Source organism: Crinia signifera, chromosome 7 (genome assembly GCF_055691185.1).
Source record: "Crinia signifera chromosome 7, ASM5569118v1, whole genome shotgun sequence".
In the NCBI taxonomy this organism is placed as follows: domain Eukaryota; kingdom Metazoa; phylum Chordata; class Amphibia; order Anura; family Myobatrachidae; genus Crinia; species Crinia signifera.
Genome location: NC_139223.1, coordinates 169,717,718 through 169,733,425, shown reverse-complemented (window position 1 = coordinate 169,733,425; position 15,708 = coordinate 169,717,718). Strand labels below are relative to the sequence as shown.

General features: G+C 51.7%; 1 protein-coding gene across 5 annotated transcripts in view; it reads left to right on the top strand.

Moving 5' to 3' along the window:
* Positions 1 to 1,368: 1,368 nt before the first annotated feature.
* The window catches only part of PARP14 (poly(ADP-ribose) polymerase family member 14), a 90,251-nt gene continuing 75,911 nt past the window's right edge, over positions 1,369 to 15,708 (top strand). For 4 of the 5 annotated variants that reach the window (XM_083154314.1, XM_083154315.1, XM_083154313.1 and 1 more), the window contains exons 1-7: positions 1,369 to 1,647; positions 4,114 to 4,250; positions 6,044 to 6,074; positions 6,321 to 6,515; positions 7,734 to 7,970; positions 8,638 to 12,182; positions 12,866 to 12,941. In XM_083154314.1, the coding sequence (XP_083010440.1) occupies positions 1,458 to 1,647; positions 4,114 to 4,250; positions 6,044 to 6,074; positions 6,321 to 6,515; positions 7,734 to 7,970; positions 8,638 to 12,182; positions 12,866 to 12,941 (4,411 nt within the window). In that variant the 5' untranslated portion in view covers positions 1,369 to 1,457. The remainder of the gene's footprint in view (positions 1,648 to 4,113; positions 4,251 to 6,043; positions 6,075 to 6,320; positions 6,516 to 7,733; positions 7,971 to 8,637; positions 12,183 to 12,865; positions 12,942 to 15,708) is intronic. The other variant, XM_083154317.1, reaches the window with a different exon arrangement.

The window sequence follows — 15,708 nt, the reverse complement described above, 5'->3', positions numbered from 1 at the left end:
CCATTCCTGTGCTCCCTGCCATCCTCTGCGCTCAGCCATCCACTCTATCACCCATTCCTGTGCTCCCTGCCATCCTCTGCGCTCAGCCATCCACTCTATCACCCGTTCCTGTCCTCTCTGGCTTTTACTGTGCATGACAGCATCCACAGATGGGGATGCGCATGTGCAGCAATCATGCAGCCAGCTAGTGGATTGTGTTCTCAGCTGTGACTGCTAGTCACATAAAAAATGTTACATACGGGGAAGACGAAGGCGGGAACAGCCGGGAACGCCATGGACAGGCTGCGAAAGCAGCGCAAGCATCCCGCTACAGCAATGCGGTAAATAGTACATCCCGCCCCATGTATGGTAAATATTTCTCAGTGCGTACAAAGGACAATGTTCACTTGAGATTTTTCTTCAGAGAAAAAATGAAAGTAAAATATCTCATATTGGGGCAGTTGTATGAAGACGCGCTATGTGGAAGAAGGGGGTATCAGCGCACGTTATGTGCACCGATACACACACACACACAGCGCGGCACAGATACACACACACAGCGCGGCACAGATACACACACACACAGCGCGGCACAGATACACACACACAGCGCGGCACAGATACACACACAAACACACAGCGCGGCACAGATACACACACAGCGCATATTGGGGCAGTTGTATGAAGGCGCGCTTTGGGGAAGAAGGGGGAATCAGCGCACGTTATGTGCACTTATACCGCTTCTCCCCCATGTAAGAAGGAGCCGGTGTGCACAGGCCGCTATGTAAGGTAAATGTATGAACGGTCCACATCGCTGACTGTTCCGCCCCCTGCCGCTATCCACTTGCTGCAGGGTGACGAAGCCCTATACCCAAAACAGCGACATCACTGTCCCTGCTGCTGGCTTTGGGCTGCGCTGGGGATCTCACGTGAGTAGCGAGATCTCGCGCATGCCCAGTACAGCCCTGGGCATGCGCTCAAGGGGACATCGCCAGAGGGGGGAGTTTGTGCTCGCCCGCTTCTGCAGACAAGATGTTAATACATCTTGTGATGTCCATTCCTGCTTTACCTCATTAATGAGGCGAAGCAGGAAGTATTATAGTATTCTTTAAAAGACTGTTTTGTGCTGATAAAAGATCATTGTAAAGACATTACATGTAGATTGTACAAATAATACGTAAAATATCTATCTATAATCAAATGTAAGTTGGGCTTGTTTTGGGGCTTTTTAGGATTAGTTTGGGCTTGTTTTTTGGTCCTCAGTTGCTTGTTTTAGGTTTCAGAGTTGGCAACACTGGCTGTGGGTGAGGGGAGGTCACAGCTGGGACTTTCCTGTGAGTCGGGACTGGGAGGGTCGAGACTCGAGAGAGACTTGAGAAACGAAACAGAAAGTGTCAGTGTGTTGTTCCGGGCAGCCGCCGCCGCCCTGAGTGTCCCTGTGTAAGTCTGTATGGGTAACTCACACTCCGGCCCTCAGCATGGGGGACGCTGAGTGCCGCTTCCCTGTGGCCCTCCGGTGCGACGAGGGACCCGACAGTCTGAGACAGCTGCGGAACAAACTTCTCCTGTACTTCGGGAGTAAGAAGAAGTCTCAGGGGGGAGAGTGTGAGATCCGGGAGCCGAAAACCATCCGGGGCTACGTGCTCGTCCACTTCAGGGAGGAGCAGGGTGAGTGCTGGCTGGGGGGACGGGGGAGTGCTGCCCGGGACTGTGGGGACGCGGGGGTGCTGCCCGGGACTGGGGGGACGGGGAGTGCTACCCGGGACTGTGGGGACGGGGGAGTGCTGCCCGGGGCTGGGGGGATGAGGGAGTGCTGCCCGGGACTGGGGGGAGACTACTAGGGGGGAAGACTGTGGGGACGGGGGAGTGCTGCCCGGGGATGGGGGACTGGTGGGGAATGGAGAGTGCTGCTGCCTGGGTCTTGGAAAGGATAGGACTGGTAGTGAGTGTTGGGGGCGCTGAGCAGGTAACAGACTGAGCACAGTGGTGGTGGTGGTGGGGGGGGGGGGGGGGTGACAACACGTAACAGGCTGAGCACTGGTGGTGTCAGGGGGGGGGGTGACAACAGGTAACAGGGTGTCAGGGGGTGACGGCAGGTAGCAGGCTGAGCACCGGTGGTGTCAGGTGGGTGACAACAGGTAACAGGCTGAGCACTGGTGGTGTGTGGGGGGTGACAGCAGGTAACAGGCTGAGCACCGGTGGTGTCATGGGGGGTGACGACAGGTAACAGGCTGAGCACTGGTGGTGTCAGGGGGGTGACAGCAGGTAACAGGGTGTCAGGGGGGTGACGGGAGGTAGCAGGCTGAGCACTGGTGGTGTCAGGGGGGTGACGACAGGTAACAGGCTGAGCACTGGTGGTGTCAGGGGGGTGACAGCAGGTAACAGGCTGAGCACTGGTGGTGTCTGGGGGGTGACAGCAGGTAACAGGCTGAGCACCGGTGGTGTCATGGGGGGTGACGACAGGTAACAGGTTGAGCACTGGTGGTGTCAGGGGGGTGACAACAGGTAACAGGCTGAGCACTGGTGGTGTGTGGGGGGTGACAGCAGGTAACAGGCTGAGCACCGGTGGTGTCATGGGGGGTGACGACAGGTAACAGGCTGAGCACTGGTGGTGTCAGGGGGGTGACAGCAGGTAACAGGGTGTCAGGGGGGTTGACGGGAGGTAGCAGGCTGAGCACCGGTGGTGTCAGGGGGGTGACGACAGGTAACAGGCTGAGCACTGGTGGTGTCAGGGGGGTGACAGCAGGTAACAGGCTGAGCACTGGTGGTGTCAGGGGGGTGACAGCAGGTAACAGGCTGAGCACTGGTGGTGTCTGGGGGGTGACAGCAGGTAACAGGCTGAGCACCGGTGGTGTCAGGGGGGTGACGACAGGTAACAGGCTGAGCACTGGTGGTGTCAGGGGGGTGACAGCAGGTAACAGGCTGAGCACTGGTGGTGTCTGGGGGGTGACAGCAGGTAACAGGATGAGCACCACCGGTGTTGTCAGGGGGGTGACAGCAGGTAACAGGCTGAGCACTGGTGGTGTCAGGGGGGTGACAGCAGGTAACAGGCTGAGCACAGGTGGTGTCAGGGGGGTGACGGCAGGTAACAGGCTGAGCACAGGTGGTGTCAGGGGGGTGACAGCAGGTAACAGGCTGAGCATCACCGGTGGTGTCAGGGGGGTGACGGCAGGTAACAGGCTGAGCACCGGTGGTGTCAGGGGGGTGACGGCAGGTAACAGGCTGAGCACCGATGGTGTCAGGTAACAGGCTGGGCACTGGTGGTGTAAGAGGGTAATGACAGGTAACAGGATGAGCACCGGTGGTGTCCGGAGGCTGACAGCAGGTAACAGGCTGAGCACTGGTGGTGTCAGGGGGGTGACAGCAGGTAACAGGCTGAGCACTGGTGGTGTCAGGGGGGTGACAACAGGTAACAGGGTGTCAGGGGGGTGACGGCAGGTAGCAGGCTGAGCACCGGTGGTGTCAGGTGGGTGACGACAGGTAACAGGCTGAGCACTGGTGGTGTCAGGGGGGTGACAGCAGGTAACAGGCTGAGCATCGGTGGTGTCAGGGGGGTGACGGGAGGTAGCAGGCTGAGCACCGGTGGTGTCAGGGGAGTGACGACAGGTAACAGGCTGAGCACTGGTGGTGTCAGGGGGGTGACAGCAGGTAGCAGGATGAGCACCACCGGTGTTGTCAGGGGGGTGACAGCAGGTAACAGGCTGAGCACAGGTGGTGTCAGGGGGGTGACGGCAGGTAACAGGCTGAGCATCACTGGTGGTGTCAGGGGTGGTGACAAAACGTAACAGGCTGAGCACCGGTGGTGTCAGGGGGGTGACGGCAGGTAACAGGCTGAGCACCGATGGTGTCAGGTAACAGGCTGGGCACTGGTGGTGTAAGGGGGTAATGACAGGTAACAGGATGAGCACCGGTGGTGTACGGAGGCTGACAGCAGGTAACAGGCTGAGCACTGGTGGTGTCAGGGGGGTGACGACAGGTAACAGGCTGAGCACCGGTGGTGTCAGGGGGTTGACGACAGGTAACAGGCTGAGCACCGGTGGTGTCCGGAGGCTGACAGCAGGTAACAGGTGAAAGTTGCTCCTGAAATTGGGGAACTGCCCTAACAGGGAATATTTCCTGTGTGTTTCCCTGCAGTCCGGGATCGCGTTCTTCAGAAAGATTCCCATGAGATGGAGCTGCCGAATGGGAAGAAGATAAAGCTGGATGTCTCCCTGCCAGACTCCGGGACTCCAGAAGAGAGTAAGGACTCAAGCACCCCAGAATCTCACACTGTGAGTATATACTCCGCGCTGGGCGTTAAGGCGTCCTCAACTAACATTTTGGGCTTTGGGTGCATGAGATGTCTTTTAGTCCATTCGCTGCTGGTTTCCTCACCCCTGTGCTGAGGCCATTTCTTTGTTGTCTGATTATCACAAATAGTGTTATGTGTTATGTGGCTTGCCCCCTGCAAATTGTACATTTTCGTTTGTTTTTTCCCATGAGACTTTGTATTTTCAGAAAATGCCCTGTAGGGGGCGCCAAACCATGAGCAGCCTACCTGTGTCACTACCCTAATTACTAATGTTCCTCTACCGCAGCCTAACCTTGACTCTCCTTCAGCCTAATCCTAACCCCCCCCCCTTTAATTTAACCTTCCTTTTTCACAGCCTAACCCGCCCCAGAGAAACCCTTCCCTCCCACAACCTAAAGGCCCCCATACACTAGGGCGACTTGTCCTAAGGACAAGTCAGCCCCGATTTCCCCTGAGCTTCCCGGGCAGCTCCCCGGGGGGAGCTTGATAAAATTTGGCACTTGATAATCGGATACGAATTATCACATGTAAAAATCCGGGGGGGAGCGGCAGGAGCAGGCTGGGAGTGGGGACTGGTCCGGGGACCGCGGCGCAGATGCTGGGCAGAGACCGGGGGCGAGGCGGGAGAATAGAAACAAATCCTATTCAAAAGACTGGGCGGCCGCTGATTGGCTGGGAACTCAGCCAATCAGCGGCCGCCCGGTCTTTTGAATAGAATGGTTTCTATTCTCCCGCTCGCCGTGGGGACCGCAGAGCAGCGGGAGAATAGAAACCATCCTATTCAAAAGACCGGGTGGCCGCTGATTGGCTGAGTTCCCAGCCAATCAGCGGCCGCCCAGTCTTTTGAATAGGATTTATTTCTATTCTCCCGCCGCGCCCCGGTCTCTGCTCAGTGCTCAGCATCTGCGCCGCGATCCCTTCTCCCTGCCTGCCACTACATCTCGTGCCGCTCCCCGGACCACTCCCTGCTCCTGCCGCTCCCCGGACAGGTCCCCACTGCCAGCCTGCTCCTGATGCTCCCCCAGATGGCTGTACATGATTAATCTTATGTGCAGACCGTCCGACATCTGGATCTGATACTATGCACACGGGACTGCGCATCGATCAGACCAGATGTCATACCCTACGCGATTTGGCCAATTTAATCCGATTTCTCGGCCAAATCCTCCAGAATCTGGTGAAATCGGGGCCAAATCGAGTAGTGTATGGGGGCCTTTACCCTAACAAACACCTCCAGTAGCCTAACCCAGCAGTCCTTGCAGAATGTTGACCTTTCACGTCAACCTGGCAACATTCTGCTGATACCGACTTTTTTAATGTTGACATTCCAACAAAGTCTCCATCATACCATGTCAACATCATGGCGACATGCCTTTCAAATGTATTTATTGTATATAAACTATGGCAATTATCTGGATCCTGATTTGCACAAACTTCTTTTAGTATTGGAATTAGATCTGAATTTTAGTAGTTAGGAATTCCCATTGATTTAAAAAAAGAAACTTTATTTGCAATATTGAATTCTGGACTGTTCCATTAATTCTCTTTCAGCACACTATGGGGCAGATGTACTAGGCCTTGGAGAGGTGATAGAAAGAGATAAAGTATCAGGGTGATGTTTACCTGTTCGCTAGCCTGGCAAACAAGGCCGAATCAGGCCCTTTATCTCTCTCCACTAGGCTGGTCGGGTCCTAATGGTCACATTGTAGTTGTAACAGAACTAGAGCAATTGCAGATACAGCATCAATGCTCATAACTGTCATCTTCTTTTAGGTTTCATCCTCAGGAGCCAGCACGGGGGCAGGTAAGAAGTGTCAATCATGTGTTTATAGCTTTATATAAGGGTTGGTGGAGGGTCGCAGATGTGCATGGACTGAGAACGCTGATTGGCTACTGTTCTGGCAGGTCAGGGTCTCCGCCACACTTGCTGTGCGCCCTGTAGTCATGCAGAGAACTGAGCGTCTGCCCAGGCTGGGGTGGGTACTGCAGAGCTTGTGCCCCATATAGAGATATATATATATATATATATATATAATGTCCATTGATACAGGCACACAAGACGATGACGAGACGGAGAACCCACCATCCACCGTGTTTCTGATCGAGAACGTCCGGGACGGCTGCTTACCTGAGATGTTGAACCTGTTGGTGGAGAATATCAGTGAGAAGAACGCGGGCAGTGACTTCTATGTGGAGATGATTCCTGAGATCCACTCCGCCGCTATCACCTTCACGTGTGACATCGGTGAGTAGAAACTCTGCATCATGAGGGTAATTCAGTGCTGACCGCACAGCTGCCAATTTGTGCGGCTGATGATTATCAATACACTGCGCATTCATCCAGGATCACAGAAGGGCGCAGAGGGAACGCCCACTGACGTCGCTGCCGGGAGCATGCCCGGCACCTACAGAGGTCCTGAGCCTCCCCCAATCTCTCTGGTCTATGTGAACAGATGCTGTATGCATGCGCATGGCCTCTATTCACGAAATGTTCCGACCTGCCGAAAACTAGATAGATTGATAGAATAGCCGCTAATCCACCTGCTTTTGACGGACACACAACCCAAACTGAAAGGTTTTGTCCATGTTTCCAGCAATCTCAATCAGACATGAAAAGATGGCGGATTGAGGCACGGAGGATGGCGCTGGGTGAGCAGCAGCAGTTTACAATTCGCAGCCCGCACCCTCCCTCCGGCTCCCTTACCCACCCGCCGCACTCGCCGCCGGGCCGGGTGAGCTGCCCCGTCCAGTCTCCGTCCCAGCTCCTGCTGCTTCCCGCCACCGCGCTCACCCGGTCCCCGCGCCAGGCGGGTGAGCATCAACCAGCAGCCAAATCAGACATCAGGATTTGGCCACTGCATTGAATAATGGGTGCCGGATCCATTCCGGGATAAGGATTTTGGAATGGATCCGGCATCAATTGAATATACCCCTAGACGAGCCATTGTTTGTTTCTTCTATTTATTTATTTTTATTTACATTTTTATTATACTTATCAATTTTGATGTTTAAATACATCTGTACATTTATTATAAAACATATGCATACTTTTATATAACTTTTTTTTATTGCTGGTGAATTTGTGTGTTCACCAGGGACATTTTGCCGACACGGTGAATGTTGAAGTGGTCAGTGATGATGAATGTTGACAAAATATAGCACACCCTCCTAAGCGCTCAACCCTCAGTGCAGCAACCGACAGCCTATAACGAGGTCAATTTACTAAGATGGCAGTTATATTTCACATGGGATGTTGCTATGGGTAACCAATCAGATTTACTTATTTATTTAGCATTTTCTAGAGGATAACAGATCGGATTGATTGCCCATAGCAACATCTCATGTGGAATAAAACTCCCATCTTAGTAAATTTCCCCCAACATGCGATGTGATGGATTTATGCCCAGTATTATGACACTATGGTGCCAATGTCACGTAACGCCGTACCGTGGTTCTTCCGCAGACATCCCGGGTTTTATGAGAAAGTTCTCCACCAGCCTCAGAGTCACCCAACACAAGCTGCTAGCGAGACCTCTGGAAGAAACCACAAGTATTAGGGTTGAAAATTTGTCGCGGAACGTTTCCAGGGACCACCTGGCCATTTACTTTGAGAGTTCCAAACATGGAGGCGGAGGAGTTCAGGAAACGTTTATGTTACCGGAGGAAGGGGCCGCGCTGATTACATTTCGTAGTGCAAAAGGTACGTCGGGGGTCAGGATGAAGGCAAGAAATCCAGGGCGGGTGCAATGATACAGCAATGAGCGGCAGTAACTTAATGTGTCCGCAGAACGTCTCAGCCGCTGGACTGTTAATTTTCGGAGTCTAAGGTACACCCTCTGCTCAATCAGATTCTATTATCTTCTAGAAGGTGCTCAATAAATACGTAGGATCTGATTGGTTGCTATGTACAATGTCTCATCTTCAATAGAACTCTCATCTTAGTAAATTTACCCCATACAGCACAAGTTCTCAAACTCGGTCCTCATGACCCCACACCCGGAGCATGTTTTGCAGGTCTCCTCAGAGAATCACAAGTGAAATAATAGGCTCCACCTGTGGATCTTTTAAAATGTTTCAATGAGTAATGAGTGCACCTGCTGGGTGACCTGGAAAACGTGAGCTGTGTGGGGTCTTGAGAACCCCCTACCCTAGACTGTGTACGGTCAATTAATTTTTCCCGCAGGTTGTATACAATATCGTCTTATTGTGAGCAGTTACATAGAGGATGGTACCAGATGTTGTTCATTGTATTACTCAGTGTGTACGGCCATTCTTCCCCCCGCCCATTGCGCCAGTTGGCCGTCATTCTAATATGTATGCAACCTCATATGCTCTCTGAAGTATCTTCATGCGTTTCTCTTTTCTAGTTGCAAAGACAGTCTTGAAGACGAGGCATGTGCTGGATAATACCCCAGTATCTGTGTATCCATACTACCCGGTGCTAGACCTATATCTATACGGAAACACCCCACCTTGTGTAAAAATACCCAAGCCACTAGAGTTCCATATTAGCCCATACATCCTGGAATATATGTTGAATAATAAACAGCTAAAAGACGAAATTGACATCCTCATGGCAAATAAAACCTGTCAGATCATGTGGCCAGATAGAAACTGCACCAACCCCGTCGTGAAGCTTGGGATCTCCAGCACCCTGGCCACCCATCTCCGGACCATGGCCAAAGTCGTTCGGACTTGGAATGAGGAGGTCTCGGCCGAGTTCTCGCTTATTATCTCCAAGTACAAAGTCATAGAATGTAAAGTGAATTTCTCAGTCTGGGAAGCCATCAGAGAACAGGTCTCCAGCTCCACCTATGAAGGAGTGTTGATCAAACAAGACTCTGCTGAGGAGAAGGTCTTCCTGGCCGGCACTTTGAAGGATGTTATTAAGATCGAGCCAACATTCAGAAAACTGGTGGAAGAGACTACAAGAGAAGTCGAAAGAAAGAAACAGAGCATCTCCATGACTGTAGCCATGTCCCCAGCCCTTTATCAGGTTATACATAAGAGTGGTCTAGATAAGAAGATTCTGGAGGATACTCCAGAGCTGAAGATGGAATATGACACATCGGCAGGGAACCTAAAGCTGACTGGACTCCGAGATGAGGTTCTCCTAGCCAAATGTGAAATACTCGGTACTAAGCAGCAATTGAAATCAAAAACCATTGAGATGAACCCTCACATCTTCCAGTTCCTGATGTTCGCTGATAATGAAGAACTGTCTAGTCTACTCTTTGTACGTCACAATATTAACGCTCTGGTCGAAATCGAATACGACGCTGTTAAACTCGTTGGTCACACCACAAAAGAATTAGTAGAGGCCGAAAAACAAATTCGGCAAGAAATAATTTGTAGACAAGTTCCAGTTGATGACAAGAACATCCTACAAATTCCAGAGTGGAGGAGCCTCTCTATACATCTGTCAGAGTCCCATAATGCCGAGAGGTACACAGTCCTAATACAGGAGTTCCCTACCGGAGCGGAGGGTGACGTGGTCATCTCAGGTCTCTCCACACCTGTACAAAAGAGTTACCAAGACATCCATGATTTTCTTAAAAGAAACTGTCCGATAGAAGTAAATATTCCAAGAAAGAAACAAAGCATCTCCATGACTGTAGCCATGTCCCCAGCCCTTTATCAGGTTATACATAAGAGTGGTCTAGATAAGAAGATTCTGGAGGATACTCCAGAGCTGAAGATGGAATATGACACATCGGCAGGGAACCTAAAGCTGACTGGACTCCGAGATGAGGTTCTCCTCGCCAAATGTGAAATACTCGGTACTAAGCAGCAATTGAAATCGAAAACCATTGAGATGAACCCTCACATCTTCCAGTTCCTGATGTTCGCTGATAATGAAGAACTGTCTAGTCTACTCTTTGTACGTCACAATATTAACGCTCTGGTCGAAATCGAATACGACGCTGTTAAACTCGTTGGTCACACCACAAAAGAATTAGTAGAGGCCGAAAAACAAATTCGGCAAGAAATAATTTGTAGACAAGTTCCAGTTGATGACAAGAACATCCTACAAATTCCAGAGTGGAGGAGCCTCTCTATACATCTGTCAGAGTCCCATAATGCCGAGAGGTACACAGTCCTAATACAGGAGTTCCCTACCGGAGCGGAGGGTGACGTGGTCATCTCTGGTCTCTCCACACCTGTACAAAAGAGTTACCAAGACATCCATGATTTTCTTAAAAGAAACTGTCCGATAGAAGTAAATATTCCAAGAAAGAAACAAAGCATCTCCATGACTGTAGCCATGTCCCCGGCCCTTTATCAGGTTATACATAAGAGTGGTCTAGATAAAAAGATTCTGGAGGATACTCCAGAGCTGAAGATGGATTATGACACATCGGCAGGATACCTAAAGCTGACTGGACTCCGAGAGGAGGTTCTCCTCGCCAAATGTGAAATACTCGATACTAAGCAGCAACTGAAATCGAAAACCATTGAGTTGAACCCTCACATCTTCCAGTTCCTGATGTTCGCTGATAATGAAGAACTGTCTGGTCTACTCCTTCACAATATTAATGCTCTGATCGAAATCGAAGACGACGCTGTTAAACTCATTGGTCACACCACAAAAGATTTGGTAGATGCCGAAATACAAATTCGACAAGAAATAATTTGTAGACAAGTTCCAGTTGATGACCAGAACATCCTACAAATTCCAGAGTGGAGGAGCCTCTCTATGCATCTGTCAGAGTCCCATAATGCAGAGAGGTGCACAGTCCTAATACAGGAGTTCCCTACCGGAGCGGAGGGTGACGTGGTCATCACTGGTCTCTCCACACCTGTACAAAAGAGTTACCAAGACATCCATGATTTTCTGGAGACAAACTGTCCGATAGAAGTAAATATTCCAGTCCGCTCCACTGCAACGATGCAGTTCCTGCTGGTGGAAAAAAAACAGATTTGGGAAACGCTTAAGAATAGTATAAAAGTGGTGACGGATGTGAACAAGGTGTCCCTGTCTGGTCCCAGGACGCAGGTTGAAGCAGCAGCATCACTCATCCGTAACATTCTGTCCTCGCTCCATGAGGGCACGCTGCGCATAGTTAAACCGGGGGCCAATAAATTCTGCATGGAAAACAAAGAGATGCACGCGACTACAGCAAAGACCCATTTCAATTGTGTGATTTCTCTAGAGATGGGTGGAGGCCCCGAGCCACTGGGTGACCACCACTTCCAAGTAAAACTGCCACATGGTATGACCATCTCGGTATTTCAAGACAATCTGTGCCACCACATTGTAGATGTGATCATTTATGCAGCCAACCAGGACTTAAAGCACACTGGGGGTCTAGCACTGGCCATACTGAAAGCAGCTGGACCCAAACTCCAAGACGATTGTGACCGCATTGTCAGGAAGGAGGGTGCGCTGTCAGCAGGTGATGCCGTCATTACAGATGCCGGTAATCTTCCTTGTAAGCAAGTTATACATGCGGTCGGACCCTGCTGGAACCGAAGCGCAGCGACTAGATGTAAACAACTTCTGCAGAAAGCCATAGCAAGCAGTTTAGAGCTGGCGGCAGAGAACGCTCACAGCTCAATTGCCATTCCTGCTGTCAGCTCAGGTGTTTTTGGATTTCCTCTGAAACCTTGTGTTGAAACTATAATGGAAGCCATAAGGGAGTACGCGGAGACCAAGGGACAGCGGAGCAGTTTGCAGAGGATACATCTGGTCGATATGAGTTTGGAGACCGTTAAGATTTTCTCTGAAGTGGCAAAAGCCACTTTTACAGACCAAAGCAGCTCTGCGTCCTCAGCGGGGCCCCAGCATCCTACCGGCTCCGGAGAAAAAGATCGCCCACAAGTCAGAGCGAGCAGTGGCAATGCAGAATCCGTGACCACTAAAGAAGGGCTGATCCTCACGCTTGTTCAGCGGAACATCGAAGACTCCACGGTATGTATCATGACATGTCTGTAGGGTATTCTGATAGCATTGTACGAGATGAGGGAGAATAGCCGGGGGCCGTTGGGAACCCTTCTGTCTGTGTTTCAACAATCGGGAACCCATCTGTCTGTGTTTTAACAGTCATGGTAAATGACTGTCGGGACCCCGTCTGGCACCCATAACCAGCAGGCTCTGGCAGAAAGTCACCCTGGTGGCAGTGTGGGCCTTGAGGCTGAGGCCTGGTGGCAATGGGCAGCCTCTTGCAGGAAGTCACTCGGGTGGTTGTGTAGGCCGTGAGGTTGAGGTCTGACGGAAATTAGGAGCCTCTCGCAGGTAATGGGCATCCTCTGGTGGTAGTGTGGGTTGTGAGGCCTGGTGGTAATGGGCAGCCTCTGGCAGGAAGTCACCCTCTCTCTCTGCGATAGGTGTGCCCCCCTCTGTCTATACTAGGCGCGCCCCCCTCTTTATTTTCCGGGACACGTCAGGGGCAACAGGTGCTTAACACTGGGTAGTGGAGTGGGGGAGAGGGCATTCAGTAGTAGGACCCCCCCCTCCTCTATCTGTAGTGATAAGCAGCTATGTCATAGACAGTAATAATACGACTGGAAATTGATGTTATAATATTACTAATCATGGTCCTCTTCTGCCACCTTTCTCCTCCGTGTAATCCACTTTCTGTCATTTGTTACCAGGCCTTTTCAAACCAGTTGGGAATCCTCACTAATCCAACTGCAGCAAGCAATAGACAACCATCCGGGACAGGATCAAGTAGGTGTAATCGTATAGAAGTCTTCATTGCAACAACTGCTCATGCTACTGTAATTCTCTTTGTATGTATTAAATCAAACATTGGTACTTGTGTATTTTGGCGGCGCCCACGATGAGGATCGCGTCCATCGTGTGTGAAAAATCGGGTCCATCGCGTCGCGTCGTGTGCATTAACATGGCACACGACGCGACCGACGCGATGGACGCGATTTCTCCATAGGCTTCAATGTTAAAATATTTTAACATTGAAATCGTGTCGGTCGCGTCGGTCTTGTGCCATTATAATGGCACAAGATAAGATGGACTTGATAAAGTCCATTTTACATGGAATAAAATGGGAAATGGGCCAATATGGCCAATTTTTCATTGTATATGTCCCCGTCATGTCCAAATATAACTGCCCACCCATTGTGAGCGGCACCCCAGTATTGACGTCAACCCGAAGCGTGGCGAGCGCAGCGAGCCCGCGAGGGGCGGCGGTGCGCGTCCTCCGACCTTTTCATACCCCTACTATCCACGTTGGCGTGGAGTTGAGAATAGAATAGTGTGGCGAGCGCAGCGAGCCACCGAGCCCGAAGCGTGGCGAGGGGACGCGGACACCTGTGAAGCCCGCGTGGGGACGCGGATACCTGTGAAGGTATCCGCGTCCCCTCGCGGGGCTCGCTGCGCTCGCCACGCTTCGGGCTCGGTGGCTCGCTGCGCTCGCCACACTATTCTATTCTCAACTCCACGCCGACGTGGATAGTAGGGGTATGAAAAGGTCGTAGGACGCGTACCGCCGCCCCTCGCGGGCTCGCTACGCTCGCCACGCTTCGGGTTGGCGTCAATACTGGGGTGCCGCTGACAATGGGGGGCATTTATATTTGGACATGACGGGGCCATATACAATGAGAATTGGGCCATATTGGCCCATTTCCCATTGTTTTCTATGTTAGATGGACTTTATCAACTACATTTGATCTTGTGCCATTATAATGGCACAAGTCCGACGCGACCGACAGTATTTCAATGTTAAAAATATTTTAACATTGAAGCCTATGGAGAAATCGTGTCGGTCGCGTCGGTCGCGTCGTGTGCCTTAACTTTAAGGCACACGACGCGACGCGATGGACCCGATTTCTCCATCGGGTTCAATGTTAAAAATATTTTAACATTGAAGCCTATGGAGAAATCGCGTCCATCGCGTCGCGTCCTGTGTCTTAAAGTTAAGGCACACGATGCCCACGACGGGCGCCGCCAAAATACACAAGTACCCAAACATTTAATACCCAGTTGCATGGCAGGATCACAGCATGTGTTAACTGCATTAAGTAAAAGTCTCTATACACAATCTATGACTTTACTTGCATCTTCTTATGGAGTCTCTCTCATCCCCTGTTCACTGTCCTGACCACAAGACACTGGACAGCAGGAGTCACCACGCCACTTTTCAATTATTACACCCCACTGTCCCAGTGCCCACCAAATGCATGAAAGAAAATTTTCAATAATATTACCTGTGTCTACATATATAGATTTCTCCTTCATCCACTAGGTGTCCCTGATGAAATAGACCCATTTCTGCATTTTTAGAGGAATAACATTTCAGTGACAGTGCTGCCTTAATTCTCCGTTTAATGTCCCTATTCTACATCTTTCTGTGGGACTGTCACAAACCCATCACTCGGGGTTCATGAAATGAAAATCGGACCAGTCTCTTTCAAGGTGAAAACAGGGGATATAACCAAGGAAAAGGCTCAGATCATCGTCCATTCCTCAAACCAGAACTTTACTCTCCGTACAGGTCACTCCTTTCACTTTAGTTCCAAAATTGTTAAGTACAAGTTGAGTGTCCCTTATCCAAAATGCTCAGGACCAGAAGTATTGTGGGTAACCGATTTTTCCGTATTTCAGAATATTTTTATCTTTCAATGAGGTATCTTGCATTTATGTTGTGAGCACTGACGGGCCCATGTAGGTGGGATGCAAGCACTGGCGGGCCCGTGTAGGTAGGATGCAAGCACTGGAGGGCCCGTGTAGGTGGGATGCGAGCACTGGCGGGCCCGTGTAGGTGGGATGCGAGCACTGGCGGGCCCGTGTAGGTGGGATGCGAGCACTGGCGGGCCCGTGTAGGTGGGATGCGAGCACTGGCGGGCCCGTGTAGGTGGGATGCGAGCACTGGCGGGCCCGTGTAGGTGGGATGCGAGCACTGGCGGGCCCGTGTAGGTGGGATGGGAGCACTGGCGGGCCCGTGTAGGTGGGATGGGAGCACTGGCGGGCCCGTGTAGGTGGGATGGGAGCACTGGCGGGCCCGTGTAGGTGGGATGCGAGCACTGGCGGGCCCGTGTAGGTGGGATGCGAGCACTGGCGGGCCCGTGTAGGTGGGATGCGAGCACTGGCGGGCCCGTGTAGGTGGGATGCGAGCACTGGCGGGCCCGTGTAGGTGGGATGCGAGCACTGGCGGGCCCGTGTAGGTGGGATGCGAGCACTGGCGGGCCCGTGTAGGTGGGATGCGAGCACTGGCGGGCCCGTGTAGGTGGGATGCGAGCACTGGCGGGCCCGTGAAGGTGGGATGCCAGCACTGGCGGGCCCGTGAAGGTGGGATGGGAGCACTGGCGGGCCCGTGTAGGTGGGATGGTAGCACTGGCGGGCCCGTGTAGGTGGGATGGTAGCACTGGCGGGCCCGTGTAGGTGGGATGGGAGCACTGGCGGGCCCGTGTAGGTGGGATGGGAGCACTGGCGGGCCCGTGTAGGTGGGATGGGAGCACTGGCCTCATATTGAGGGGGG